The 27,979-nt window shown below is 37.1% G+C and overlaps 1 protein-coding gene across 1 annotated transcript; it reads right to left on the bottom strand.

Annotated features, from left to right (window-relative positions):
- Nucleotides 1-27,979, bottom strand: htr3b (5-hydroxytryptamine (serotonin) receptor 3B, ionotropic). Its single transcript, XM_012967052.3, has 9 exons — nucleotides 26,668-27,979; nucleotides 23,782-23,945; nucleotides 19,958-20,002; nucleotides 18,738-18,847; nucleotides 17,255-17,424; nucleotides 15,038-15,195; nucleotides 6,732-6,942; nucleotides 4,399-4,590; nucleotides 1-1,535 (listed from the first exon to the last, which is right to left on the bottom strand). The coding sequence occupies exons 1-9, from the start codon at nucleotides 26,717-26,719 to the stop codon at nucleotides 1,267-1,269; spliced, it is 1,371 nt and encodes a 456-aa protein (XP_012822506.1). The 5' UTR covers nucleotides 26,720-27,979; the 3' UTR covers nucleotides 1-1,266.

Raw genomic sequence — 27,979 nt, forward strand, 5'->3', positions numbered from 1 at the left:
TGAACACAGACTTTCTTTTTATTAATTACTTGCTTTTTTTAAAACCGCATGCATTACAATATATTGCTAACAACATTAATCCATTCATTGTAGAGACAGAACAGGTAGTTCATAAGATTTTCCACTTCCCGTTATGCTGTTACCCCTTCTTCTTTGTTTTGCTCTCACTCCCTTTTCTTCTTTGCTCCCTCCTTGTAGTCCCCTCTGCTATCATTTTTTCTCCTTCCCATTTCTTTTGCTTTTCTCATTTTTCTCTTGGTTACTGTTCTATGACATTTAGGTTAGCTAATTCCTTCTTCTGTGGGACCTTGTTGAAAGCTTCAGGTAGTGTTCCCAAGACCACAGTCTTTTACAACCCATCTAACCCTTACTATTCCTGTATATTCAGCATGGCGTGGTCCCTTTAAGGCGGATCCCAAACCTTTTATACCCGTGAGCCACATTCAAATGGAAAAGGTGTTGAGGAGCAACACAGCAGGGGTGAAAAAAGAGCTATAATTCGCTATTTGGTAGCCCCTATAGCAGCCTATAGAAGGCTTTGTATGGCTTTACACTGGGTTTTATGCAATCAACACTTGCCTCCAAGGCAGAAATTCAAAAATGGGCACCGAATTTGAGGCCACTGGGCTCAACATCCAAGGAGTCACCGCTTTAAAGCATAGGTGGAAAATAATGGATACCAAATGTTATATACACACATATAATTATACGTTCTCCATGGAAAGCCCTCTGTTGTTAGCCTCTTTAAACACATTACACTCCTCCCCTACTACCACCCAAAATGGTAGTATTCTGGAGAGGAGTTTGAGAGCTGTTGGGAGGTGGGAGGCATTAAGTGTGTCCAGATATAAATATTAAGACCATTATATTTACTTCTAGCTTGTCAGCTTCTATGGTATTTACATGATACCCTTCATGAATACTGCAGTGAATGCCATAAACCACTTCAGAATTGTATATTAATACCTTATTACAGCCTTCAAAAATCACATTTTTTAAAAAGAGCTTGATTTTGATTACCCCTTTGTACACATACTGTAAGTAACATTTGATGTTAAAGGTTAACCTAGTCACCAAAGTTTTAAGTAGCTCAAAAACTGATTTCACATTTTCACCTGTATATTATACCTAAAATACTATCACTAATCACAATTTATGTCAGTATCAACCCAAAATGTGCATACATATTCTGTTGTGTAAACAAAGTAAGTGTTACGTAATGCATATTAATGGGTAATATAAGATATAAACACATTTTGGGTAAAATTACACCGTATAAGAGCTCCATGCCCACCACAATAGACTGAGTGTAACTGCATAGGCTGTGAAGACCAACATATAAGCTTTAAATAATAGGCTGTCTAGTTTGTAGCACAGAGTGAGCCAGTGGGTGTGCCATATCTCTTCTGACTCCATTTTCAGCATGTTGGAACGTATTAAAGCCACTTCTGCCAAGATTTCCCCCATTTTCAGGTCATCTGATGTAGAACTGAGCAGGTCTGCCCTGTCTGCTTCTCCTTCCCCATCCAGATTCTCTGAAGGCCATAAAAACAATAGGTTTGTAACAAAAAGACACATTATATGTTTACAAACTATATTACAGAAGCTGAATATTTGTCTCACAAGTCATTGATATATGTACTCTCAACCAATATTCGCTCAGATATATTTTTGGCCATGCGCACAAAAATTATAATTTGTGGGCATTATTTTAAAAAAGTTGTATGGACGGAGAGGTAGGTGCTTCCAAATAAGTACTAAATTGTGTAAAAACACTACAAGGTCACTATAATTTCTTAATCTGCCCCAGCATCAAAATTTGATGTGTACATGGCCACACAAGCATGGGAACATTGCTTCCAAGCATGCATCATAATTATAAAATAGCTCAAACAGATATCTTAGAATAAAGGAATTATTGGTTAATCGCATATGTTACATTTTAGGGCTCATTCAAGATTGACTGCTCTGTACTCAATGGAATGGCACCAATTCATCTGTATCACAGAGTGCATGCAGTGTGCAAAGCACAAATATGGCAAGTTGCACCTGTTTTGCACTTATTGGGCCAGATTCAATTCAGCGAGAAAAAGTTATCTCGAAATTCAAGTCAAGGAGAAAAAACTTTTCTTCTAATTCACTTTCAGTTTTTTTCCTATAGACTTCAATAGTTTTCAAGTGATAAATCGTGAGATAAGTTTTTCTGAATTAAATTGAATCTCAAATTGAATTTCATCAATCAGTTTTAATTGTGTATTTGTATTAGCACTGCCAGTGTCCTAAAGAGCTTTTTAAATATGGAATTTTATAAGAACAATATCCATAATCACGAAGTGCGTATGTATGTGTGCAGCTGTATTTCACCTCAACTTCGGTGGCGCAGAAAAATATACAAGCTGCACGTTTAAAAAAGCAAATTTGCTGCCAATGCTATATTTGCACACAGTGCATAGTGGTTATGCTCATGGAAACATTCATATCATTTGCAAGCTATTTGGAAATATTTGTGAAATCATATGTGAATAGATAGGCGCTGCAATACTTTTATAAATTACTCCAATGAGTTGAGCCAGCCTGACTGTACTGTATGTTTAATAAAGATGTTCTGTTTGGCAACCTGGTGCCATTGGTTCCTGTTATAAGTCAGGGTCTGTCAGTTTTGAGCGTGATGCATTTTTTAATCTGGCTCCTGAGCTGGAACCCTATTTCTATAGCATAAGATTCCATCTATTACCAATCACTAAAATAAATCCTTTATATAAAAAAGCTCCAGGCCCCTCTGAGTATTTACTTTGAGCCACGGCATCACAAATCAACTGTGACATCTATCCACACAAACGCTTTAAGGATTGCTCTGTAGCAATGAAGGGATTTATGTGTAGCCTGTGCTTTACCAGATCAGTGCACCACAGAGTAAGGGCATGTAAATATATAAAATGCTTTTTTTCCAAAAAAAAAGCCTTATTTCTAAAATGACTCTCATTTTCATTATTACAACTTTTTTTTGAGTTGGTGAAAAAAAGTCATAGCACTAGTCTAGGGATGCATTGTCTGGTTAACTATATTTAAAGCACAACTACTTTGATCACGCACACATAAGAAAGCTGTATAATAAAAGTATGTTTATAGTAAACATGTAACCTAAATTATTTTTTAGTTGAAACATCCATAATTGTTATAAATGTATTTAAACACATTGCCTACCTGAGGCATACAGGCATAGAGGTGGGGGCCATCAATTACTTTCACTTTTCATTCAGCACTTCCTACTGAGCTCCTCACATACCCTTTTTGCTCTATAATTGTGTAGCCTGGGCATGGGCATGGACATTAGGCCTGGCATCTGGCATATAAGATTTTAGGATGATGAAAAGCTTACCTTAATAACAGTGCCCAAAAAATGCTGTCTGTGACAAGAATTATCTGAAAGGTGGAGTTCAGATGTGGTTGAGTTGTCTGGTGAATACATCACAACTCCACAGCTTTAAGGGGTTAAAATGAAGCTAAATGCAGGGGAGATGGGATGCTGGAGAGCATGAACCAAAATCAGGCCAAGGTTAGAGCGGGAAGAGTTCAAACAAAGTCTGTTATTCAAGCTAGGTCGGGGCAGGAATCCTGGAATCCAGGAATCAGGCAAAGGTCAAACACAGAAGTCAGCAGAATCAACAGTGACCACCAGCAGGTAGGCCTATAGCCAAGCAATGACTGAATTCCTCAGCGTTCTTTTTAACTGTAATTCTGGCACCAAAATTAGGATGCACCGGCACGCTAACAGATGCACTTGGCGCATGTGCCGAACGGGCCTCAGATGGGACACCTTACAGCCTGCCTGCCTGCCTGCCTGCTGTGACTGTTAATTCCAAGGCTGAAGTAAACAACATAAGTTAACAAAATAACTTTTAAAAGGGCTCATGTGTGAGGCACATAGGCATCTTCCCTTCCTGACCCTACCTGTGCTTTTGAGGTGCAAGCACAAGGTGTCTGCATGTCCTGGCACTGCTCTCATCACTGAGCACTGGATTTTTCAGTGCAGAGTGCAGTTTAAAGGGGGAGCTAGTGCTCTGTCGATAAGCACTAAGTGTGATCTTGCAATTGCAGCCCCCAGGGTCATTATTTTGCTCAACTAACGTGGTTAGGATGACAGGTCCCCTTTAAGATACAATAAAGCATTACAATGGTGTGTATAGCAGATGCATAGTACTCTCCTGCTGTAAAAGTTTTGAATCATCTTAGGTTTCATACAAGGAGTACTGATTTTGTTTACATTAAAGATAATTGTGAAGGCTCATCTACAAAGACTGGTACTTTATCAAAGCTCTGCGACAATTGTCACATTGATTGCTTTGATGGTAGCTATTAATGTCACTTATTGTAACTAGAAACATCAAAAACAAATACCTTCTATCTCAGTTGTAGAGCTCAGAGATTTCTCTTCTGTGTCATCCCTATGATTATTTTTAGTTAGCAATAGGCACTGAGAGACAAGGGGACCCCTTGTATCTTCTTTGTCCATGTGAAGAAACTTTATCACGAAGATTGATTTTCCAAGACTCAAAACCATAAGAACCATACACACTATAAAGAACACACCTGTAACAGGGAACAAAACCAAGAATATTCATGTTGCTATTATCTCTTTTTGTCATTTAATTTGTCAATGGTCTTTTATGTTTTCATTTTTATTACATTTTTAAGGCAAAATTATAAAGCGCACAAAAAGACAATGTTATGATATCAGATTTGTAGCCCAGCAAGTGTGGTGGCTTACAGAGTACAGTAGGGTTTACTGTCCCTTTAAAGGAGAAGGAAAGTCATTTTGGCATGGTACTGCCAATAGATTTGCCACATTAGTGCCACATAGAACACTATATTTATTCTGCAAAAAACATTGCATACCTGAGTATCCTGCTTGCAGCTCTTGCTTTTATAGCTCAGATTACACATTCCTAAGGGTGGCGGAAATTAGTTTTATAAATTCTTATGGAAGGGGGGTGCAGGAGAAGGGAGAAAGGAGAGAACTGCGCAGACTCTGGCCACAGGAATTAAGTATTTTTCTGAGAGAGGAAGTCAGACACCTGAACAGGATGTTTACTAAAAAGGAGACAAGAAATCCTATGTATCTTTTGATAAAGTCCATCTTTTCTGTGAGTGCTTATGGCTGTATTTACATTGACCTTTCTGATAAAGGTTTTTACCCTTCCTTCTCCTTTAAAAGTATTTGCCTGATGCTTTTACATTGCCTATCTGATCCCCCATGTTTCTCAATGAGGGGGTTGCCATATTTGTGCAGCAGTAGTAAAGAACTAGGGGGTGCAGTGGCACAGATTTAAATTTGGGTTTAGTGTGCCTTTTAAATAGCATATATTAAAATTATTAATTTTAGACTGGAAAACCTCATGAGCAATATGCTGTTCACCTCTAATTTACCTGCCTCACAAAATAAAAAGGTTTATCTGCATGGCACATGTATAGTAAAATGAAAAGATTATTTTGCACCTTGCTGAAGTTTTCTATACTCCTACAGAGGTGCAGTCTTACATTCCTTCTGATTCGGAAAAGCAGTTATAGAGGAGCATAGCCTTGTTGCTGCCTACCTCACCTTGTGACCAATTACACAGAATCAGAAATAAGTTACACAGATTTCACAACCAAGCATGATACTAAAAGGCAGATAAAATAATGGAAATTTCTTTCTGAAGCTGAAAGTCTCATTAGGGAAGGCCCCATTTGTTGTGGAAGGACATGGAAGATCCGTAGAGCAATGTGTAATAAATATATAAAAAATTCTCATTCCGCAATGCAATAATGGTCATTTTTGCAGTTAATTACATTACAAACTTTTGTGTGTTGCGAAAATCATTTATTCTGTTGTTGAGTCTCAAGAAGTTAGCAATTCATGAAAATCATGGCAAAATTATGAATTTCAGATTTCCAATCTAAAATATTCTAAATTTATCAGCCAAAAAATCTTGAAAATTAAAATACAAAGTTCAGCAACTAAAACCTGGTAACATTTATAACAATATTTTCAACATTCAACCTGTTTTATTTTTCAAACTTTTGCAAACATATATTCATGTATGTTTATATATCATATTTTTTAAAATGAATGGAACAACACCATTTATAGTGCAACTGATTTTTTTCATGACTTAACATGATCAAGCTTTTACAATTCCAATTTTTTTTTCTAAATACAGTATGTACTGAGAACAAAAATCAAAATGATTAAAACACATCTTCATAGGTCAGTTTGTCCAGGTCTCCCTGCAAACATGATTTATCCTGCATAAATTTTGCGATAGTTTTGAGCCATCTGCATATACAGATAAACTGCTTTCAGCACACTCCTCCAAAGTATTTAAAGGTCCTGTAAACTTCACCAATGAGAATGCTGATTACCAATACTATATAACAGAAAAATGGGGTACACAACTACCCTTACTCCAGTTGCAGGAATAAAGGATGTGAGGCCAGTTACACTGCTGTAGTAACATTCTTATTAGAGGATTCTTTTGCAATTTAGCTGGGGAAAAATTTTATGGAGTTGTATAGCTTTAAGCAAACAACACTGTTGGCACTACAACTCAGGGCTCAGCTACTAATATACAGCTCCCGGTATGCTCTGGGGGATCATTTGGGAAGGTTAAACTTGATGGACCATTGTCTTTTTTCAACCCAAGTTACTGATGTCTTCCTTTCTTTTTAAACTTTTTTTTACATTAACTTACCAATTAATGGCACCATCAGGGTGGTAGCTGGTAGTTCATCTGCCATGTTGACTCGAAATACTGTGTAACCAACAAGGATGCTGGTCTTGAACATTATCCGTGTCCTGCTATTAGGAGGTAGGTAGAAGCTCATAAGATCAACGACCATAAGCAAAATGCTGGGAAGAAGAATGTTAACAACGTACAGCATAGGGCGCCGGCGTATAACAAGCTGAAAAGAAAGCAGAGATAATGCACATACAGCATAGTATGGTCTATGGGATCTCTTATCTTAAGACCAAAAACCCCCAAACAATAGTGATGCAATTTCCCAGTCCTATTTAAGCAAACAATACTTATTTTTAATTAAAAAAGTAAGCAAGCAAATAAATAGTAGAGCAAATAAATAAAGGCAAAATTGTGCTCACTAAAATTTTAATCACAAAGAAAGTAGTCATACTTGATTAGCTAGTGTTCTTTCTCTCCCACTGTTTACTGCATTGTCCATTGACAAATTATACCATCAAAGGAAAAAATAATGATGCTGACCAGGTCCCTGATTAAAGAACATTTAACAAGTAATATTGCATAAGTCCTCAGTTACTTTCTTGCCTGAGATAGGGATACATATGTAGGACATAAGAAAATTATCTACTGAGTTAAAGATAGATATTGTCTCTACATTAGGCAATAGAAGCAACAGAACTCCACACGTGTAGTGCATTTAAACAATCATATTTTTACCTGTAATGCAGCATTTTTCTACATAATTCAAAGGTGCAAGTTGTGTTTAGCATTTTGAGAGTGGGGTTTGTGTAACTTCCAAAATGGGAATCCTATTTAATGGACACAAGTCTGTTGCTCCTTTTAACGCAATCCACGGTGGGATCGCTGAAGCTACTTTCAGATCCAGGGCTCCAGTTGCTCACCAGGGTTCAATACAGGCAGTTGTGCACCATTAATAAGAAGAGGCAAAATAGATACATAGCAACCAGGTGCAGGAGCATTTTCTGGACAAAAGTATCTTAATGAACTGCATCAGTACTCTACTGTTTACTTTTTGTAAAAACCGCATTTGCAGGTGTGTTCATGAATGACACCCAAGAGATTTCTACTCTCTGATGTGAAAATAGAACCATTTAGACACATATGTAAAGAAAAGTGTTGCGCGGTTTTTGCTTACTGGAAAATACAACTCTAGACCAGTGATCCCCAACCAATGGCTCAAGAGCAACATGTTGCTCACCAACCCCTTGAATGTTGCTCCCAGTGGCCCCAAAGCAGGTGTTTATTTGTGAATTTATGGCTTGGAGGCAAGTTTAAGTTGCATAAAAACCCAGTTAAATGCCAAAAAGAGCCTTCTGTAGGCTACCAGTCCCATAGGGGCTACCAAATAGCCAACCATAGTTCTCATTTGGCATGTGTTGCTCCCCAACACTTTTTCCATTTGAATGTGGCTCATGGGTATAAAAGGTTGGGGATCCCTGTTCTAGACTTTTACATTGCATGTGCTCTGTCTAATATACTAGATAATATTTAAGCTGATTTTGCAGAGTGCAATATTGTTATTTAAATTCTTTTATTTGTTCAGTTAACAGTTCCTGTAAAAAGAAATGGTAATGTTATGTTAATATTTTATATACAAGCACGGCTTAAAACACTTTTGTGATAATTGAATCTACACCAATACCTCTATACCTATAACTGAAATGTAGAGAAATTCTTGAGTTCCTATTTAACATAAATGATACCTTGTTAAACAAATGCTAATACATTTTGTTTCTGTTTCTTTAAGGGGTGGCTTTGCTATATACACTCTTGTTGTGAATCCCCTTTGGTGATAATGAAAGAAATAAATCTAATTGAGAATTTGTACATGATGAGTACATAGAAGATGAAATAGAAGCCCTACGGTGTTAGCCTAATTGCTTTGCTGCTCATCTAACCTTCTGCTGGTTCATTTGATAAGGCTCTTTTTATGATGCTATGAATTTTGGAAGCACTCATTTATTCCACACATAATTCCCCCCGCCCATCTTTATTTCAGCCTCTGCTCATTTGTGAGCTATTGTCGCATTGATAATGATTTTGCCATTAAAGCTGCAATCACTGCTGCATGAGAGAGCTTTGTCCCAGGCTGGCCATTTATCTTTTTATGTTATGTGTGGTTAGGTAGTCCATGCTGCCAGTGTTGATAGACAAGCCATAATCTTAAGAAAGAGTGTCACCTAGGTGATACGTGCTAGAAAAAAAAGAAAAAACCTCAGGATGAGAATATTTGTACTTGCTGTCCAAGGATTACTTTAAATTTCACTAAATAAAACATTGGTTGCTTTTTCTTTAGTAATGTTTTCACATGCAGCCAAAAAGTTTGAATGCAACTGAAGCAATAAATATTTTGGCACTGCAAGTCATGTCAAATATATCCAAACTGATTTTTTACTCTGGGGGAACACTCAAGGTCACATACTCTTACTGGATATCATGTATGATGGATGGACTTTGAATAGAGGAGTCAGATGTGACTTAATTTGCAATCAGATTGCAGATCTTCAGGATAGTGTTAAACCAAGGGTTGTCAGAATTTTCAACCCCCTTTCATCAATATAGGAAAACATGAAGACTTATTTACCAACAGGAAGGCAGTGTCAATGAGCAAAAAACAAAAATCCAACGAAACCCAATACTTTCCTGCACTATGTCCCTGCCTAAATGAATTGCAGCAAGTCTCCGTACTCTGTACGTGGTCAACCCCATGTATACAGTGTTGTCTGTGTTCAGCACTGCTACATTCATAAAGGGCAAGAGACATGTAGGCGCCCCACCTTACACTCCTAATTTGCGCAACATTCAGATGTGCAAGTAAGTTGTCCTTTCCTTATGGCCTGCATTACAACAAGCAATAAGGAAGGACTGGCTTGGGACCACTAAAGCTGTGCTACTCAACTCATGCAGGCAGAATCTTTCTATGTCATGATAAAAGTTGTTTATTGCTATAGCATCTTACCTTTGAGACATTAAATTTTAATACTGATATATTTCCGGTTTATTATAGGAATGTGTCAATATCACTTTTAATGGTTTTGTTGCAGTAAACTAATGTGTAAAAATACCCTACTGTCCCAGCACCCACTTGTGTTCGGCACTGAAATGTATGAATATGCATTTTGGCACCAAAATTAGCTCTGAGTGCCACACGCCTTATGCAGTGGCTCCAGGTTCAGACATATGAGAGGGCTCATGCAAGCATAGGGGCTGATTCTCGTCTTGCATTTATACGCAGGCCAAGAATCAGCCATGTAGAAGAAAGAAGAGTAACTTTATTATTTTATAAATTGTAAACAATTTTAATTGATATTTAGAAAGTTTATTTTAGTGTGATGAAGGTTATATGGGTGTTGTAGCATGACATCAGGCAGTGCAATCAGCTTTTTGATGTCACTTCTACAGTAGTCATGGTGGAAGAAGTGTCTCTTCTAGGAAGTGGGTTTTTTTAAACAGATCTTTGAAACAAAGGGGTGGATTTATAAAGCACTGTAAAGGTGGTTCAGGAATATAATCAGGGCAGATTGAGAAGACACAGGCTAAACAGAAATAGAACTTATTTTGGGTCTCAACACATAGGTTAAGAATCCCTGCACTACAGTGACCAGAACTACTTTGCTGCACAAAGACATTACAGGCAACTGCTTGAATGAGGTTAGAACTCCATGGATGGTTAGTGATTAAAAGCCTTGTTTATTCCAGATCTTGAACATATTTTGGACTCCCAAGGTGAACCTTAAAGTATTCCTGAGGGTTAATATTTCCCCTTTTGCTTCCATTTGAATCTGCCTGTGTTGGCACATCCATGCATGTATTTCTGGGCAATCCTTCTCACAGGTAATGGTGCGTGGGTTAATAGCAGTTTCCCGTATTACTTCATGCGCAGCTATGTATTTCCTACAAGATTCAGTATCCTATTTCACAGCAATGGCTCATATGCAAATTAACGAGCTGTGGCATTTCAGCTTAGAGCGACAACATCAATTTCTAATTCAGAGGTAAATCACCTATTCTGGCTCAGTAGAAATATAGCTATTAATGCTCTGCATTTATTTCATGACTAAAGGAATATTTAAAAACTGAAAGTGCTAAGGAACTGCCAAGTCAGTGTTTTCTTATAATTCCCCAAAATTGCCAGTGGAAACTGTAGCAACCATAAATTACTGTTCCAGAAACAATACATTCTATAAAATGAACACCCATGCAAATACAGTTCTTAGAAGATATCTAAATTTCAGATTTTTTGGGTTGTGGATGCACATCTCATAACAGCTCACTGTTAATAACAATAGGATATTCATTCATATATATTACAAGGTAATAGTGACATATCATCAGCCAGTTTATCTACTATCTATTTACTCCCATTCATCCAGTACTGCCCTTGACCACCCTTTCTCATGTCTAGTAGAAGGGGGAAAAGTGCTATTCAACTCATAGGGGGGAATTCACAAAAGTGGTGATACTAAGACAAAATAAAAGTGGAATTTGTGAATTTGTCTTTTAAACAGAAAGTTTTCAAATTTCATCTTTTAGATTATATTTTACTGATAATTTTTTATGAATTTGTCTTGAGCCTCAAAATAAGGATTTTGCCTGCAGGATTTTGCATTTCATTTGCTGTCATTTCACTTTAGGGGCATTTCCTGAAGAGTAATTTTTAGTTTGCCTAGGAAACCGATGTCATTTTTCTTCAGGACAAGCTGGGCTTCTTTTAATTTTTAATATATTTCTGTGTAAATCCACTTCTATTTAAGGTTAGCCACTTGTTTCACAAAGCCTCATTTATGAATGCAAGTGCCCATGGGCGTCCGCAGAAAATTTTCCAAGGGGGGGCAAGTAAGCTAGCATCATCCTGCAACAGACAAATATATATATATATATATATATATATATATATTTTTTTTTTTTGCAGGATGATACTAGGGGAGGCTAAAGATGGCCCATACATAGACTGACCTACAGCTAATGTGACACTTAGGGGCTGATTGACTAAGACACGATTTCGAATCCGAATTGGAAAAATTCCGATTGGAAACAAACATTTTGCGAATTTTTCGCGATTTTTTCAGCGTCTTTACGATTTTTGCGTAAAAACGCGAGTTTTTCGGCGTCTTTAAGATTTTTGCGTAAAAACGTGAGTTTTTCGGCGTCTTTACGAAAGTTGCGCAAAGTCGCGATTTTTTCGTAGCGTTAACACTTGCGCGCAAAGTCGCGCCTTTTTCGTAGCGCTAAAACTTAAAAGGCGCGACGTTTCGCGCAAGTTTTAACGGCACGAAAAAAACGCGACTTTGCGCAACTTTCGTAATGACGCCGAAAAACTCGCGTTTTTACACAAAAATCGTAAAGACGCCGAAAAACTTGCGTTTTTACGCAAAAAACGTAAAGACGCCAAAAAAAAAAATCGCAAAATTACCGATCATTACGAAAAAAACGCAATCGGACGCATTCGGCCCGTTTGTGGGTTAGTAAATGTGCCCCTTAGTGGATTTGCTGCTGGTGTAAAAAGTTAACCTCCCAACTACCTCTTGCCGTTCCCACTGACTCCCAGGGATACTGTACAAAAGTGCAGGTGGGGGTGCTTTTTTACCCTAAAATGTTTAGTATGTAAAAGTATTCATATGCGCACTTCTGTTAGGGGATCTGCAAACATTTGTGTTTGTGATCAGTTAGCTTAAAGGGGTAGTTCGCATTCAAATTCACTTTTATTTTTAATGGTTTTTCAGTTATTTAGCTTTTTGTTCAGCAGCTCTCCATTTGGTATTTCAGCAGCTATCTGGTTGCTAGGGTCTTATTTACCCTAGCAACCAGGTAGTGGTTTAAACAAGAGATGGGAATATGAATAGTTAAGGGGCCTACTTGGAAAAATAAGTAATACAAAATTATAATAATAATAAAATTGTAGCCTCACAGAGCAATATTTTTTGGCCCCCATTTGAAATCAGTATAGAGGCAGAAGAGAAAGGCAAATTATTAAAAAAAATTAATTAGGAAGACCAATTGCAAAGTTGCTAGGAATAGGCCATTTTATAACATACTAAAGGTTAACTTAAAAGTGAACCACCCCTTTAGATGTGTTTATGTTAGTTTTATAGCAAGAAAGGCAGTGGGTACTGACTCCCCATTATATACAGTGAGACGCAGTCCTTATTTACAAAACCAGCACATTATATACAGTGAAACACAGTGGGTACAGATGGCAGATATTCAGGCCCTGGCACTATAACACTGGCACTGATACACAACATTGGCCCCACTGTAACTTACTATAAATGAACAAAACAATGACAAAAATAAAAAAAAAATAGTAAGTGCAAAAAACAACAACAAATATATAAACACACAATGAGCTTTTTCAGAGGGAAAGAGTTAATTTACCCTCCATGTGTTAGGGTAGGGGATAGATTATAAATTATTATATATGTCAGGTCAGGCAAAAAACAATTTAATGTCAGCTAGTGATTCTTTAGAACTGTATAGTACCTGTGTATAGTACCTGTGTATAGTACCTGTGTATAGTACCTGTGGGATGAAAACTGCAGCAAAAGTTGAGAGTTGGTTCTTAGGTAAAGTTACAGCTGCAGATTCTTCTTTTCAGTCTTCATTTCTGTTTCCAGTTTGCAAAATCTCCCGATCCCTGTGTGCATCTGTGCTCTGATTGGTCAATTTTACTGTCTGTCAAGGAAGCTGTGCTCTGATTGGAGAATCCACAAGAAGAAAGATCCAATCGGAGCACAGCAAAACGGGCTTGAGGGGAAAGTGCAGAAACAGAGTAAGGTTTTTTTTTTTTGTTTTTTTTGCTACTTTTCCAGGGGGGGCAAGTGCCCCCTCTTGCCCCCTTCTGTGGACGCCCATGCAAGTGCCTTATGCTTGTTTGGTAACAACATTGTGCAGAGTGCATTGGTGCTGTTCAGAAAGGTATTTGCACGCATACATGCTCCTTTACCTATGCACCCCTTTAACTTGGCCTAGTGAATAATATATAAGTGCATGTATCCGCACAAGGAAAGGCTGGAATTATCATTAGCCTAGACCTGAAAGTTTTACCATTGGACACTGTACTCTTTCACCTAAGGGGAGACTATGTAATGGTTACTGCAAACATAAGTCCCTCTTCTCAATTTGGCATCAAGTTTCCAATTACCTCTAATCAACAGATACTCAAAGTAATGTCTGCCCCTGTAAGCTGATGCCAAGATCAGGGAACGAGGTATCTCCTACAATAATGGATTAGTATTCATGGTGTCAAGTACAGCAAGCCTTTCTCTATTTTCATTCATGGTATACACCCATTATTCCCCATGATATATATATCATAGTGGGTGTTAATCATTCCAACTTTTTGAATTCGTGAGGATGTGTTGTTTATGAATTTACCCTATTTTATTCTGCAGCTCCTCACACAATGTATCTTCCTTCTTTCCTTGATTTGTTGGTGAATAATATTGGATGAACTATATATTTAAATGTCTCCCCTTGAATCTGTTGTTAATTGACTTTGACTCTATCAAGGATTTTAATTCACTTTCTTTAGAATTTTTGCTATGCCCATATTATGAAGGTCATCATTTATTCCTGACTACAGCACTGTTTTTCCTGAAATAGCCCTCATTATTCTTGATTTGGTCCACCTTCTCTCAGACTAAAAGGATGTGCCAGCTGTACTGCTGCCAGTTATGTGTGTGAAAGGTTGTCTGTCTTACACATTGTACATATATGCAAGAACCAATTTTGATTTTGGTTTCAGTGACAATCAATGCTTTAGTCCTACATGCCTTTTTGGCTTTGTGAGTCAGGGTTGTTAGCTCTGCACTTTATTCCATTCTTGAAGGACTGGTGGATCAGCCTGGTTTCTACTTTTTTACAAACCCGGCAAGGGATGACCCTACCAGGAGCTCAAACCCCAGCCATTATAACTGTTCGGTCACTAAGACATGCAAGCCCCCTTAACCACAATATGGTAGCAATTGAGAGGAGCCATGCCCCTGTTTAGCTATTAATAAATTGGGTTGAAAAGGTGTCTACTTTTAAAGGGGTCATGTGACCACCCTACATGTTATTTTTCTCTCACTCTCCTGAATTTTTGCCCTTCATTAAAAGCATAGATTAAAAACATATATACAATAAAAAATACCTGTATGCCAAAAAACAAATACAGCTGGATGATAACTTTAATATTTAAATATTTAACCAAATATTATTTAATAAATATACTCATAGTTCATATTGCTTGGCACACGGAGAGACACAGGCAAACACAAACACAAATACTTGATACATACATTGAAATGGACTTGGGCAAAGTTTCCACCTTGGGTGTGCAGGATTTCAAAGCTGGAAGGAACAGAGAGAAGCTCCCATTCACCATCATTCAGAAATATGCTTTTATCCTTACTGATTTCTTCAGAACTTCTCCAAATTGAGATATTCAAGTCATTTACTAGAAAAAATACATAAATTGACATTTTAAAAAACATTTTCATGCAGCACAATCCTATATATTAGCAGTCAAAGTATGGTGAACTTGCCTATTAATAATTTTTATCTTTCTACATTTGGTCACAGCATCTTGACTCATATGTTAAATTATCCATTTAAATATAGTTCCAAGAATATTTAGTACAGCAAATAAATGCCCACCCTGTTGATCACACATATGACTGGCTTTTAGGCTGGGTCACTCAGCTACAAATTTGATCCACCTTTGTGCCCCACAGTTTGAGAACCACAGAAATATGTAGTTAGCTATTACAACAACTATTACAAGCTATCACAATAATTGTGCTGTGTTAAAAGACAAAAGGGTTATCGCATGCTTTTTTGCGTTAAAATTTACGCACAAAAAAAAGTGCGATTCGCTAAAATATTATTGCATGCGTTAAGTCACATATCACGTGCGTTAAATAGCATGCAACTGAATGCATTAATTTTACCGCTTCGTGTTAATTAGCGCGCAGGAATAATACTAACGCATGATTCACAAACACTTAGGGGCTGATTTACTAACCCACGAATCCGACCCGAATTGGAAAAGTTCCGACTTGAAAACGAACATTTTGCGACTTTTTCGTATGTTTTGCGATTTTTTCGGATTCTGTACGAATTTTTCGTTACCAATACGATTTTTGCGTAAAAACGCGAGTTTTTCGTATCCATTATGAAAGTTGCGTAAAAAGTTGCGCATTTTTCGTAGCGTTAAAACTTACGCGAAAAATGCGCAACTTTTCGCGTAAGTTTTAACGCTACGCAAAATGCGCAACTTTTTATGCATGGATAGGAAAACTCGCGTTTTTACGCAAAAATCGTATTGGATCCGTAAAGAATGCGAAAAAATTGCAAAACATACGAAAAAATCGCAAAGTACCGATCATTACGAAAAAAACGCAATCGGACTCCATTCGACCCGTTCGTGGGTAAGTAAATCAGCCCCTTAGATGCGCTAAATATCGCATTAGTCTGTACGAAAATGAACACCTACTTGGGGCAGGCGGTAATTATAGAAAAGTACAGTTCATGAGCTTTTGGCAACGCAATATGGACTTTGCAATGTTATTTATTCAAGTATGTGTTGGCCCTAGAGTGATGCATCCTCATAGAGTGTATGGCTAATATGGTGTGCTTTTTTTCGCACGCGGTGACAATTTGTGCACGCTGCGTTAATTAGCGTGCATTGCATCAAATACCACACGAAAATAGTCTTCGCGAACACGAACAGCATTGTGTCTAAATTAACACAAGTATCCTTTTAGGGAATCATGCGTTAAGACGTGAAAAATTAGACGCAATAACATTTTTAACGCATGCTATAAATAGCGCTCGTTTTAACGCACCTTAGTGAATCAGCCCTAAAATGTTTAATATGTGCCAGCCTCACTTAAGAATAAATGAATTAACTGCAGGATTATCACTAAGCGCTACTTATGTACACAGCGCTGTACAGTAGAAAGCTAAGATAAAAAAAAATGTTGTTATGAATGACAACTTAATATGCATGGGTCTTCATTTTCAATAATTTAATTTATCACATAAATAAAGTTAATAGTATTATAAACTGCCTCTATCTTGTCTTTCATTTGAAAGTACCATGGTCATCACAGATGTAGCAAGATATAATAGCTGCTAGAAGGTCTGCTAAAGTTTGCCTAAACAATCCTAGTTAGATTGTAAGCTCTTTTGGGCAGGGCCCTCTTCACCTCTTGTATTGGTTATTGATTGCTTTATATGTTACTCTGTATGTCCAATGTATGAAACCCACTTATTGTACAGCGCTGCGGAATATGTTGGCGCTTTATAAATAAATGTTAATAATAATAATAATAATAATAATAATATATACAACAGCTAAAGCAAAACTGGGAATCCTGCCATATTAAAGATTGACTTTGATGAACTTGATGTGTACCTTTCTTCTAATTCATATCTAGGTCATTCCTGCCTTGAATTACCAAAGCTTCCCATATACAGAAAGCCCAACAAGTTAGAAGTAAGAACCTCAGTACCTGTATGCAAGCAGCTGCTGAAAGTAAGGCTGCAGTTTTGTACATCAAAAGGGAATGCATATGTTTCCAGGTTGCATGCCGATACCACTTGCATCGGCTTGTAGTTCCTGATGGTTCCTGAGGAGCTCACATAGACATAAGGTAGATCTGGTGATTTCCCATCTTCAACACTGTAGTAAAAATTAGTTTCTAAGGATTTAATTATCCAATTAAGATTCATTACATTTAATGATAGGCAGCCTAGTATAACTAGCAAAAGCCCTACAAATAACTGGGCTAGAAATATTTTTTTTGCCAGAAGGGAGATTCCCTTCACAGAGGTTCTATGAATCCACTGTGTCTCTGAAGCTACATATTTACAAACTATTTCTGTCCATCCCCTTGCTTATAAGCACTTGAGCATGACCAATATGCAATTAGAAAGAGGAAAATGTGCAAACTATAGCTCAAGGCCTTGAAAACATTGGCAAAAAAATACTGTACAATACCAAAATGGTAGTATCACACAAAGAAACATTTATCATGCACTGAAAAGACAAAAGAACAAAATATCATAGCAAACAACAGATGTATGTAGGAGGAGACCTCATGCACTTAATATTAATATTTATATGAGTGATACTACCATTTTTGGTATTATATTTTCGGTCATACAATATGCTTCCCTGCCAAGAAAGGGTAGACTAACATCGGAAAGGTATGACGCTAGCTAGAGGGACAATATGTTGTATAGGGATTTTCATGGTCATATGGCTGCTCTACATCTAGGGGCTGATTTACTAACCCACGAATCCGACCCGAATTGGAAAAGTTCCGACTTGAAAACGAACATTTTGCGACTTTTTCGTATGTTTTGCGATTTTTTCGGATTCTGTACGAATTTTTCGTTACCAATACGATTTTTGCGTAAAAACGCAAGTTTTCCTATCCATTACGAAAGTTGCGTAAAAAGTTGCGCATTTTTCGTAGCGTTAAAACTTACGCGAAAAGTTGCGCATTTTTCGTAGCGTTAAAACTTAACGCTACGAAAAATGCGCAACTTTTCGCGTAAGTTTTAACGCTACGCAAAATGCGCAACTTTTTACGCAACTTTCGTAATGGATAGGAAAACTCGCGTTTTTACGCAAAAATCGTATTGGATCCGAAAAATTCGTAAAGAATCCGAAAAAATCGCAAAACATACGAAAAAATCGCAAAGTACCGATCATTACGAAAAAAACGCAATCGGACTCCATTCGACCCATTCGTGGGTAAGTAAATCAGCCCCCTAGTCACCAAAACTTCATATATCTTTTTCTGTTTTTCAAAAGCAGGGTGATAAAATATATTATGCATAGAATCATTAGCATTACATGTACCAATCACTCTATTATGATTCCATGCTTAATATATTGTATGAAGTTTTGGTGAATGTCATTAAAATTAACAAAGCAGTAAACAAAACAAGAACTAAAAAAAACACAAAACAAAAAAAAATACGTACAATTCATTAATGACAATATCGGGGACCCATATAACACTAAGAGGAAGAGAAATTTCTTCAATTCCATCAAACTGACTGGAATTCCATGTTAAAAATTCATCTCTCCACATCTGGAAATAAGAAAACAATGTTAAATTACCTATAGCAATTAGAATACGGCCTTCTACTTAAAGAGAAATTTCCCCCAGACATAATGATAATGCATAATGAAGAAAGATGTAATTCTTAGCAACTTTCCAATATTCATTGAGTCAATGGTTTTAATTTTATACAGTATATAATTGTAAAATAGTATTTTTTTATTCCTTATGTTTTTTTAATTCTAACTCTTGAAACAATGTAGCAAAAGTCAGTTTTCTTCCAGCTTGCTTCTGCTATATTGTTTCAGCAGAAGCAGTGCGAGCAGGTGCTACAGCTTTCAATACCAGTAACATTGACAAGTAGGTTAAAAACTATTCAACATTTTTGAATTAATGTATATTGGAAAGTTGATTTGAACTACACATTCACTATGCAAAATGTTTTAGATTGATTTCCTCTTTAAACTGGACATAAACTTTTAGAACCAATGTTGCTCCACCCGAAGGTTACTGAACTTTTAATAAGGGTTAATGAATGCTAGGAACTGCAGTCCAGTAATACAGGGCAAGATTCTTAAAGGGGGCAGTATACATTTATATATACCTTGCACAATAAATAGAACTTGTGTTAGAAATGTATCCTATTCTTACTTTTAAATATTTATATTTTATATTTCTGGTATCATAGAACACTAATGCAAAATTGTAAATCTGAAAAAAAGAGTCTGTGGATTCTGGCAAATGCCAGAGGGGCTGCTGTAAGATGTCATAGACACTTACTCACTGTGGGGGCTGTTTGAGCCTCTGTGTACTTGAAATGCCAGGGCCTATTTTCAGTCACAGAATAGACCTGCTTTTTGACACCCCCTTGCTCTCCAAACTAAGCACCACAAACGTCTACTAGTGCTATCTCTGTCATCTAGTTATTTTATGTATTCAATGTATTTATTTAAGCAATTGCAAAAGATGCAGCAAGATTTGCAGCAAGATGCAACAGGAAAAGAAAAGGAAAGAATTACTGTAGTATAAAGGATATGGAATTTATATGGAATTGGGGAGCTGTAATTAAACTCTCTTTTATTCTTTATACCATTATGCCTGATTGAAATTGTATAGATACATATGTATCACAGATTGTACCTGTCTGTACCAGATACTGCTAGTCAACTTCTGATTCTGTCCATCCTGAAAAAGAAGATCTATGTCAGTGCACATGAGATAATGCATAAGGTACCTTGATCAAAAATGGTTTTGTAATTAGGCAAAATATTGCCAAGTGTAACCTGTATACTCCATTCTCTCCAACAGGGAGGAAATGCATCAGGAAAACATTTGCTTAATGTACATTTGTAATACACAGATGGAATTTGTTTGGACATTTAGCTTACAAATGTGTTATAGTTATCTATTTCTGGAAAAAAAGTTTACATTAAAGAGCTCATTCAGCTCTATAGTTTGGTCTTGTTTTTATCTAAATCTGAAAGAAATATTTATGATGTTAAGAAGCATGTACAAATATTGGGTACATCAATGCTTCCCTCTTATGCTTTAAACAGCAGACCTGCCATGTTATCCCCCTTGCCTGCCCCTGGATCTATAATGTGTGACCCCATCCATTTTGGTGGTAAGAGTGGTGGGTTTGGGTCAGTGGCGTACCCAGAACACAGTAGTCCCCCCTGCACAGGTACCTAGCTGCTGCCTCACCCCACCCGCTCATACCTGCAAGCTATTGTAATGCGTGCCTTAATATTAAGCAGCGGGTGTGTATAACTTGCCGATTATGGCAGCTATAGAGGAAGCAGGCCCCCTGGGTCCCCCTGCGACCGTGGGTTCTGTGTTCTCTATAGTTGTACTGTTTTGGGTCACAGAAGATGGGAAGGATTTATGCTGTGGGTCACATTTTTTCTGATACTTGCTTTACTAGGACTCTTGGTGTTTTACTAGGAAACATAGTTGATTTGAGAGGACTGGATAGCTGCAAAAAAAAGTTTTTAATAATAATGTATAGCACCTTCCAGATTTGCATAGTCTATTTTGCACCCAGTCTCCAATAATGTAAAATTATGAGAGAGGTTCTAAGGATGTTAAAAGTCTGAAGTACATCACAGTGAATAAGGCAAGTTTATATTTTTAACAATGACCATTCATGTCTATGATATCATGGCTTCAGCATATTGCTATGGCCAAATGTTCTATACACAACATCAAAAAGGGAACAAGAAGTTCCTGTTTAGTCTGGTGCTGGGAAAAATTATTCTCAGGATACTTGGGAGCTTGACTGCAGTTGCTAATGATTAAGCAGCCTTGACAGCACTGAAAATGTCCACCAAACCCATTCGTTCAAGCAGAGCATGCATACAGACACAGTCAAGGTGAAATTTATAAAGAAAAATGATAAGTTTCTGGAAGCAGGAATGTGGATCCTTTTTACATTTTCGGGTATAAGAAGTCCAATATAATATTTATAATTTCACATTACAGAACACTACCCCCATAAGTATGAAAAAGCATTAGGTTTATCCATGTGTATTAACCTATACCATTCAATAAGATGTTATGGGGCACTTACGCTTTATCACATACTTGTGCCCTATAATTGTTACCTGAACATGGAGCTCCCTCCCTGTGTGGGGGCCAGAATGCTCACTAGGGGGCTTTTCTTTTAACTATTGTTAAAACAAGTTTTAGGTAATTTTAAATCAAATACAAATTTAGAGATACAACAGCCTTATACCAATAATTATCCATGCCTGAAAATTTGTGCATAGAAAATATTGCTATGCCATCTTGCCAGTGTCAGTGAAAGTTAAACGTAGGGGGTCCTCGTATACTGTATTATGAAAACATCATTAGAGACTGAGATATATCTGTATAACAGGGCTGTTATTAATAAATTCTTATTCAGAAAGCATTGTGAGTCTGTCCCTAAGCTCAGGTAACTGACAGCAGACCACAGCTTGTGCTGTGAATCAACATAAAATATGACAGGAAGATACCGAGGGCATCTTTGGATGCACAAATCTTTATTGCTAAAGGGCTGGGAAGCTCAAAGCAAAACATATAGCATATTAAGCCTTATTTCTTTAAGCATACAATTAAACTGGGCTTCCTTGAATGCCTTTTCATATGCTAGAAGATGTATTTTTGGGAACAAGTGTTTTTCTATCTAAAAAAAAAAATATTGCTTATAGAACAATCTTGAGAAGCATTTTTCTGAAAATATCAGTAATGGTAAACCACTTTCTTAACTGAGGATATGTTATGATTTATGGTTACTGGGCCAATGGTTACTTGAAATAATAACTTTATATTAACTATAGACAGTCTGCTTAAAACACCCTTAGCTATCCTGTCTCACTGTGATAATTACTAGGTTACATTTAAATTGATTACTCCATTTTCCTGTATAGTTGTACCAGGTTTATCTTTGATGAAATGAAACTTCACCTCCAGAAGACATGCTATATAAATCAGCATCCTTTCACGTTTTAATTAGTTCCTAAGTCATTAATCAAGCTTAGGAGAATGATTTTACTACTCACTGGTTCAAATTACTTCGTTTGGTCAAATAATTGTAGAAGTTGGTCTATTAGCGATATCTTTGTTTGCTGTAGGAAGATGTCTAAAGGTGGCCATACACGTGGCGATCTGACGATGTTTCGTACGACCAACGGTCGCACGAAACATCGTAAGATCCGCCACACACCATTCAGGGCTGAATCGGCAGGTAAGGAGGTAGAAACAATAGGATTTCTACCTCCTTCTGCCGATTCAGCTCTGAAGGGAGAATTTTGGTCAGGCGCCTTCTATGGGTCCCGATCAAAATTTTCAAACTGGTCCGATCGGCGAGTCGTCCGATATCAGCAGCTTCCTGCGATATCGGTCGACTCACCGACATGCCATACACGCACCGATTATTGTACGAAACTAGGTTTCGTACGATAATATCGGTGCGTGTATGGCCACCTTAACTCTGAGGGATATGTTTCTTATATGGGGCCTAAATCTTACCTAAACCCCTCCGACTTGCACCTCTCACTCTCCAAATATGGTATCCCACATTAAATTATGGATACAAGAGGATGTTTTATTCAGATTTATTCATAATAGTTATGTCACTCATTTTGTGCTAATGGGATCCATTATGATTTTCTTTTTCTCTGTAATTAGAAAATAGTACATTGTACTTGATCCCAACTAAGATATAATTAATCCTTATTGGAGGCGAAACAATCTTTTTGGGTTTGATTACATTATTAGTCATTATTTTTTTGGTAGGTTTGAGGTATGGAGATCCAAATTACAGAAAGACTCCTTATCCAGAAAGCGCCTGGTCCCCCAGGTCAATTTTCACCCCAACCTTTCATTATTTGCAACAATCCCAGAAGATACAGGTCTGAGAATCCAATTAGTTGCAGCTTCTGTGGATGTTTGGGGATTTATATGTGTTGTATGTGTAATACCTCATACACAGTTGTTTGTTTTGGTTGGTTGGTTATACAGTCATTCAGTACAATCTAGTGCAGAGATGCCCAAACTTTTTTTACTTGCGAGCCACACGCAGATGAAAAGAGTTGGTGAGCCACACAAAAAAAAAGTTTATTGAGGATGCCAAATAAGGACAGTGATTGGCTATTTTGTAGCCCCATGTAGACTGCTGGCCTGCAGCAGTAAAACTACTGAAGTAAAACTGTCTCAGGGCTTCCAAATATTGCCTCCATGTCAAAAATTCAAAAATGGGCACCTACTTTAAGGTCAGTGGGAGCAACATGAAGGGTAGTGGTGAGCAACATGTTGCAACATGAAGGGTAGTGGTGAGCAACATGTTGCTCATCTGCCACTTGTTGGGCATCACTAATTTAGTGTATTTAAGACATTAATATGATTTACATTTGTAAGACCTATTAATATTAGATTAATTGACATCAGAAAAATAACAGTACAAATATGTGAAATTTGCTTACAACATCTAACACAGCATGGATAAATAGATCAATGTAAATTGTGGTGGCTTGGGTCCAGTTTTTCACTGGTCTTACTCCTTTGCTATAGTCAGTCAGAAGGTAATTAGTCAAATCATGCACACTTGAATTCTTCATATGGAAAGCAGAAGATCCAGGAAGAGAAACTTAGAAACAGAAGCAAAACAAAAGAAAACATTAGATTGCAGATTGCATATTACAGTCATAACTTTATAAATACGCACCCCAACCATTCACCCTGCAACAGTCTTTTGCCCCCTAGCTCTCCATAGTAGGTATATCCAAATTAATTGACTTTTTTTTAATTGGGCTGTATTTTTATCTTTTTTCCTTATTAATAACATCGGCATCAAGCATCATTTTTACTGGACAGGCCAGCAAAATACCAACCAGGTGGCAACCCTAGCTGTGGACCCTGGAAGTCTTAAAAAAATGTTTTACTGTGCAATATTTAGTTAATGATTCAACTATGTTGATGCTGGACTACAGCACCCCTCATTCTTTAAAATTTAGGGGCGGCATGCGGCCTTGCCGCATCAGAAAATTTTGGCCACATACGGAGCAATGGGGAGAGGACGCACATTAACTTCAGCGCGTCCTCTGCCCAATTCTCCTAATAAGTTGTGATGCGCATGCACGGGGGGAGGGGGGGAAATTGCGTGCATGCGTGATCGAGGTGGGCGGGCGGCCATAGGGGCAGGCCTGGGGGCGCCCCAATCACAAATGCGGCCCTGGTTGTAATCCAACAATCTTTTGTCAGAGGTACACTGCTATCAAAAGTTTAAGTCCACTTAGATTTCCATTCAAACAAGTGCAACAGTTTCTTAAGAATGGCATTATAATTTTCTGAAAATCAAGAAATACAGTAAGGACCCCTAACAGGGCAAAATATCAGTACATTCTCACATTAATTTTATCTTTCTAGCTTTCTAGTAGAAATCGGAGCATATTTTGAAAACATAGTTTGTATTTCAGTAACTACAATTCCTAAGGCTAGGGTTACACTTCTTATTTCAGGTGTAAATGTATGTTCTACACTGGCTCTGATAGCTTCTTGTTCTTAAATTTCTGTGCATTGAGATCGAATGATCTACCTAAAAAGGACCAAGTAGCTTTAATTTCCTTGTTTGCCACAAGTAGCTTAAGAAATAAAAAACATAAATTTTTCATGATTAAAACAAAAGGCAAAAACTATGTTGAGCACATGCCATATTCATTGCACTCATGTTGAACATGGGGGTGTTATATTGCCTCTTTAAGCAAGAGATGTTCATGATATGACTAAAAGCCCAACATAGAGCTATCAATTAATCTGGTGGTAAGGTTCCCTGGTAAGGTTCCCTGCATAACAACCATTAGGCAACTATTAAAGTAGAAAAAAAGGCCAAGTCACAGGTGGGTGCCAAAATGTTAAGTACCCCCTAGTGACTTTAATCACTTACCTTTTACCCCGGTCTATCGCTCCTGAGAAAAAGAAACAGCACCAGCCTGCGAGCGAGTGTCTCCTCTTCCTTCTTCCTTTGCGTGTTTGCACATGCGAAGTAGAGTGAAAAGCCGAACTTTAACAAATTCAGAAGACAGAAGAAAGAAGGAGGAAACAATCGCTGCAGGTACCCTGAGCTGGTGCTGTTTCCTTCTCACGGGAGCACTAGACCGGGTTAAAGGTAAGAAATTAAAGTCACTGGGGGGTACCTAACATTTAGGCACCCACCAGTGACTTAGCCTTTTCTTCTCCTGTAATAGTTGCCCCATGGTTATGTTATGCCTAACATTTCGCACCCCCAGTGATTTTTACCTTTCCTTCTCCTTTAATATATTATTTTTATATCACGACTTAATCTGGTGCATATATATATATGTGCACTGAGGTTCATTTGGAGGGGTTGGACTTTGGTCTTTTTTCAACCATAGACAAACGAAACCCTGCTTAAAGGGTTTGATCACCTTTTAATTAACTTTAAGTATGATGTAGGCAATAATATTCTGAATGAATGAATGAATGATATGGATAGGAGGGGGTCTGAAAAGAAAGACATGCAATAAAAAGTAACAAAAATAATAAGATTATAAGCTCACAGAGCAATAGGTTTTTAGCTACAGAACCTAGCTCAGTGACACCATTTCAAAAGCTGGAGAAATGTATAAGAGGAAGGCAAATAATGCAAAAACCATATAATAAATAATGAAGACCAACTTCAAGGTTGCTGGGAACAGGACATTATATAACATATTTAAAGGTGAACCAATCCTGTATGAATAAGCACAAACGTATCAATTATAATATACCCAAAATAGGCAAAACCTCACTGATACAAACTTTTTCATGATTTTTTTTGTTCACACAATGTAGATACTACTAAAAACAAATATGCATGTTTTCACATTATAACAGTGATCTTTACATATACTCATTTTTAAATAAATATACATACATGATAAAACACAGTACCTCAGGAGCACAGGGGAAAGCAGAGTGGAACTTGCTATCTACTGTGCTATTCCAGGGAATATAAGTAATTGTATATTTATGTAAATGTATATATGTAATATATAAATAAGTATATGTAAAATGTCTTTTGTCTTGTGAGTCTGGATTTCTAACAAATAAAAAATAATACAATGTACAGAGAAATTATACAGTCTGTTTTCAAAGCAAAAATACTCTCAGCTTAGAATTGATAAAAATGTAGATCCCCTTATCATGTGAAATATTTAATTTTTCATATAGTCACTGTAGCTTCTCTCACATATTATGAAGGCAGGCATTTCAGATATCTAAATCTTGTTATTCTCTAGCATTCGGTTAATTCCTGCCTCACTTAAGTTCAAGATGTATTTCAAAATACAATATGTTACAGGAAGTCTTACCTGAAAGAACTGTTACAAGAAGAAATAAATGTACCATAGCTGATGATCTCATAGAAATTTTCTTGTACTTAAACCTAGGCTTCAGCACAGTCCCAGACAGAGGTGTAAGTTCCAGCTACACAGAAAAAATAAAAACACTTTGTGGGACTAACGGTGAATGCAAACAGTTACCTGACACTTGGCTAACTGACTATCCATTCTTTTTGCTTTGAGTAATCTTATTGAAAGTCTGATTTCATCTTGTTCCATAGAGACTGAAGAGGGAATACCACAAGAGCCTTTCAGACACAAAATCCATTGGTAATTAGATTTTGTTAGTATTTCTTTTCCATGTGGCTGACATTAAGCATATACAGATAACCCCTATTCCAGTAATCAGAACTTTCAAAATAAAATCATTATACGTATTTAATGCCATGGATAAGTTAAACGTGTTAAAGCATAATGATAATGGTGCAAATGCATGCCAAAACTAAATATAATTGATTTGTTGTATTGTCATTGACTTTTGTATATTAAACTGAACATATTTATGTATTATCAATGATCATCATTGCAGTTACTGCAGGCCATATGGGTTAAAGATAGTTAAGATTTAAGATGAAAAACCTTTACAATATACCATACCCAGTAATTTAATGATGTTCATGTGATACACCATGATGATGATGTGACTGAAGTGAAAAATAGAAGACACAAGTTATGGTGGTGAGTAAGATGAAGAACCAGTAGATTAATTTCTATTCACATTATAGTTTTCACTTAGCCCACAGAGGATGACTTCAGAAGCAGAAGCCAAAAAGTTGACACAAATGGAGATGCAACAGAAAAGAGAGACACACAGTTCGTGTGGAAAAGATCTAGCAAGTGTATATTTTGAGAAAGGGCTGATTACAGGACAATGAAACAAGCAATACAGATGCAACTGTCACATTCTTACAGATTTCAAAGTCCAACCCCTCGAAATGAACCTCAGTGCACATATATACACGCAGACAGTCCTCACATACAGTATATAAGCTAAATATACCATTACCTATACTGACTAACTGTAGATCTTAAAATCTCAATAGCCTTGGATATTATGCTAGTTCAAGAAATCATCCAAGCAACTCCTAAAGTAGTTAATAGGAGTTACTGTAACAGAATCACAACATCACCCGGCAGGGCATTCCACAATCTCGCTGTCCTCCCCATAAAGAACCACCTACGATGCTACAACTAAAAGTTCAGCTCCTCTAGTCTAGGGTGGTGGTCTCTGATGCACTGATCATTTCTATGGGAAAAAAGATCTACTTCTATCTGTCTATAT

The sequence above is a fragment of the Xenopus tropicalis genome, chromosome 7 (assembly GCF_000004195.4).
Source record: "Xenopus tropicalis strain Nigerian chromosome 7, UCB_Xtro_10.0, whole genome shotgun sequence".
Lineage (NCBI taxonomy): Eukaryota > Metazoa > Chordata > Amphibia > Anura > Pipidae > Xenopus > Xenopus tropicalis.

Bases quoted from the DNA above. Each gene is read 5' to 3' on its own strand.
- htr3b (XM_012967052.3), bottom strand. From the start codon at position 26,719: ATGAGATCATCAGCTATGGTACATTTATTTCTTCTTGTAACAGTTCTT. The intron at 15,196-17,254 runs GTACTGAGGTTC...TATTTTTTCTAG, and splicing joins CAGCAGCTGCTTGCATACAG to TAAATGACTTGAATATCTCA. The intron at 1,536-4,398 runs GTATTTGTTTTT...TATGGCCTTCAG, and splicing joins CTCTACAACTGAGATAGAAG to AGAATCTGGATGGGGAAGGA.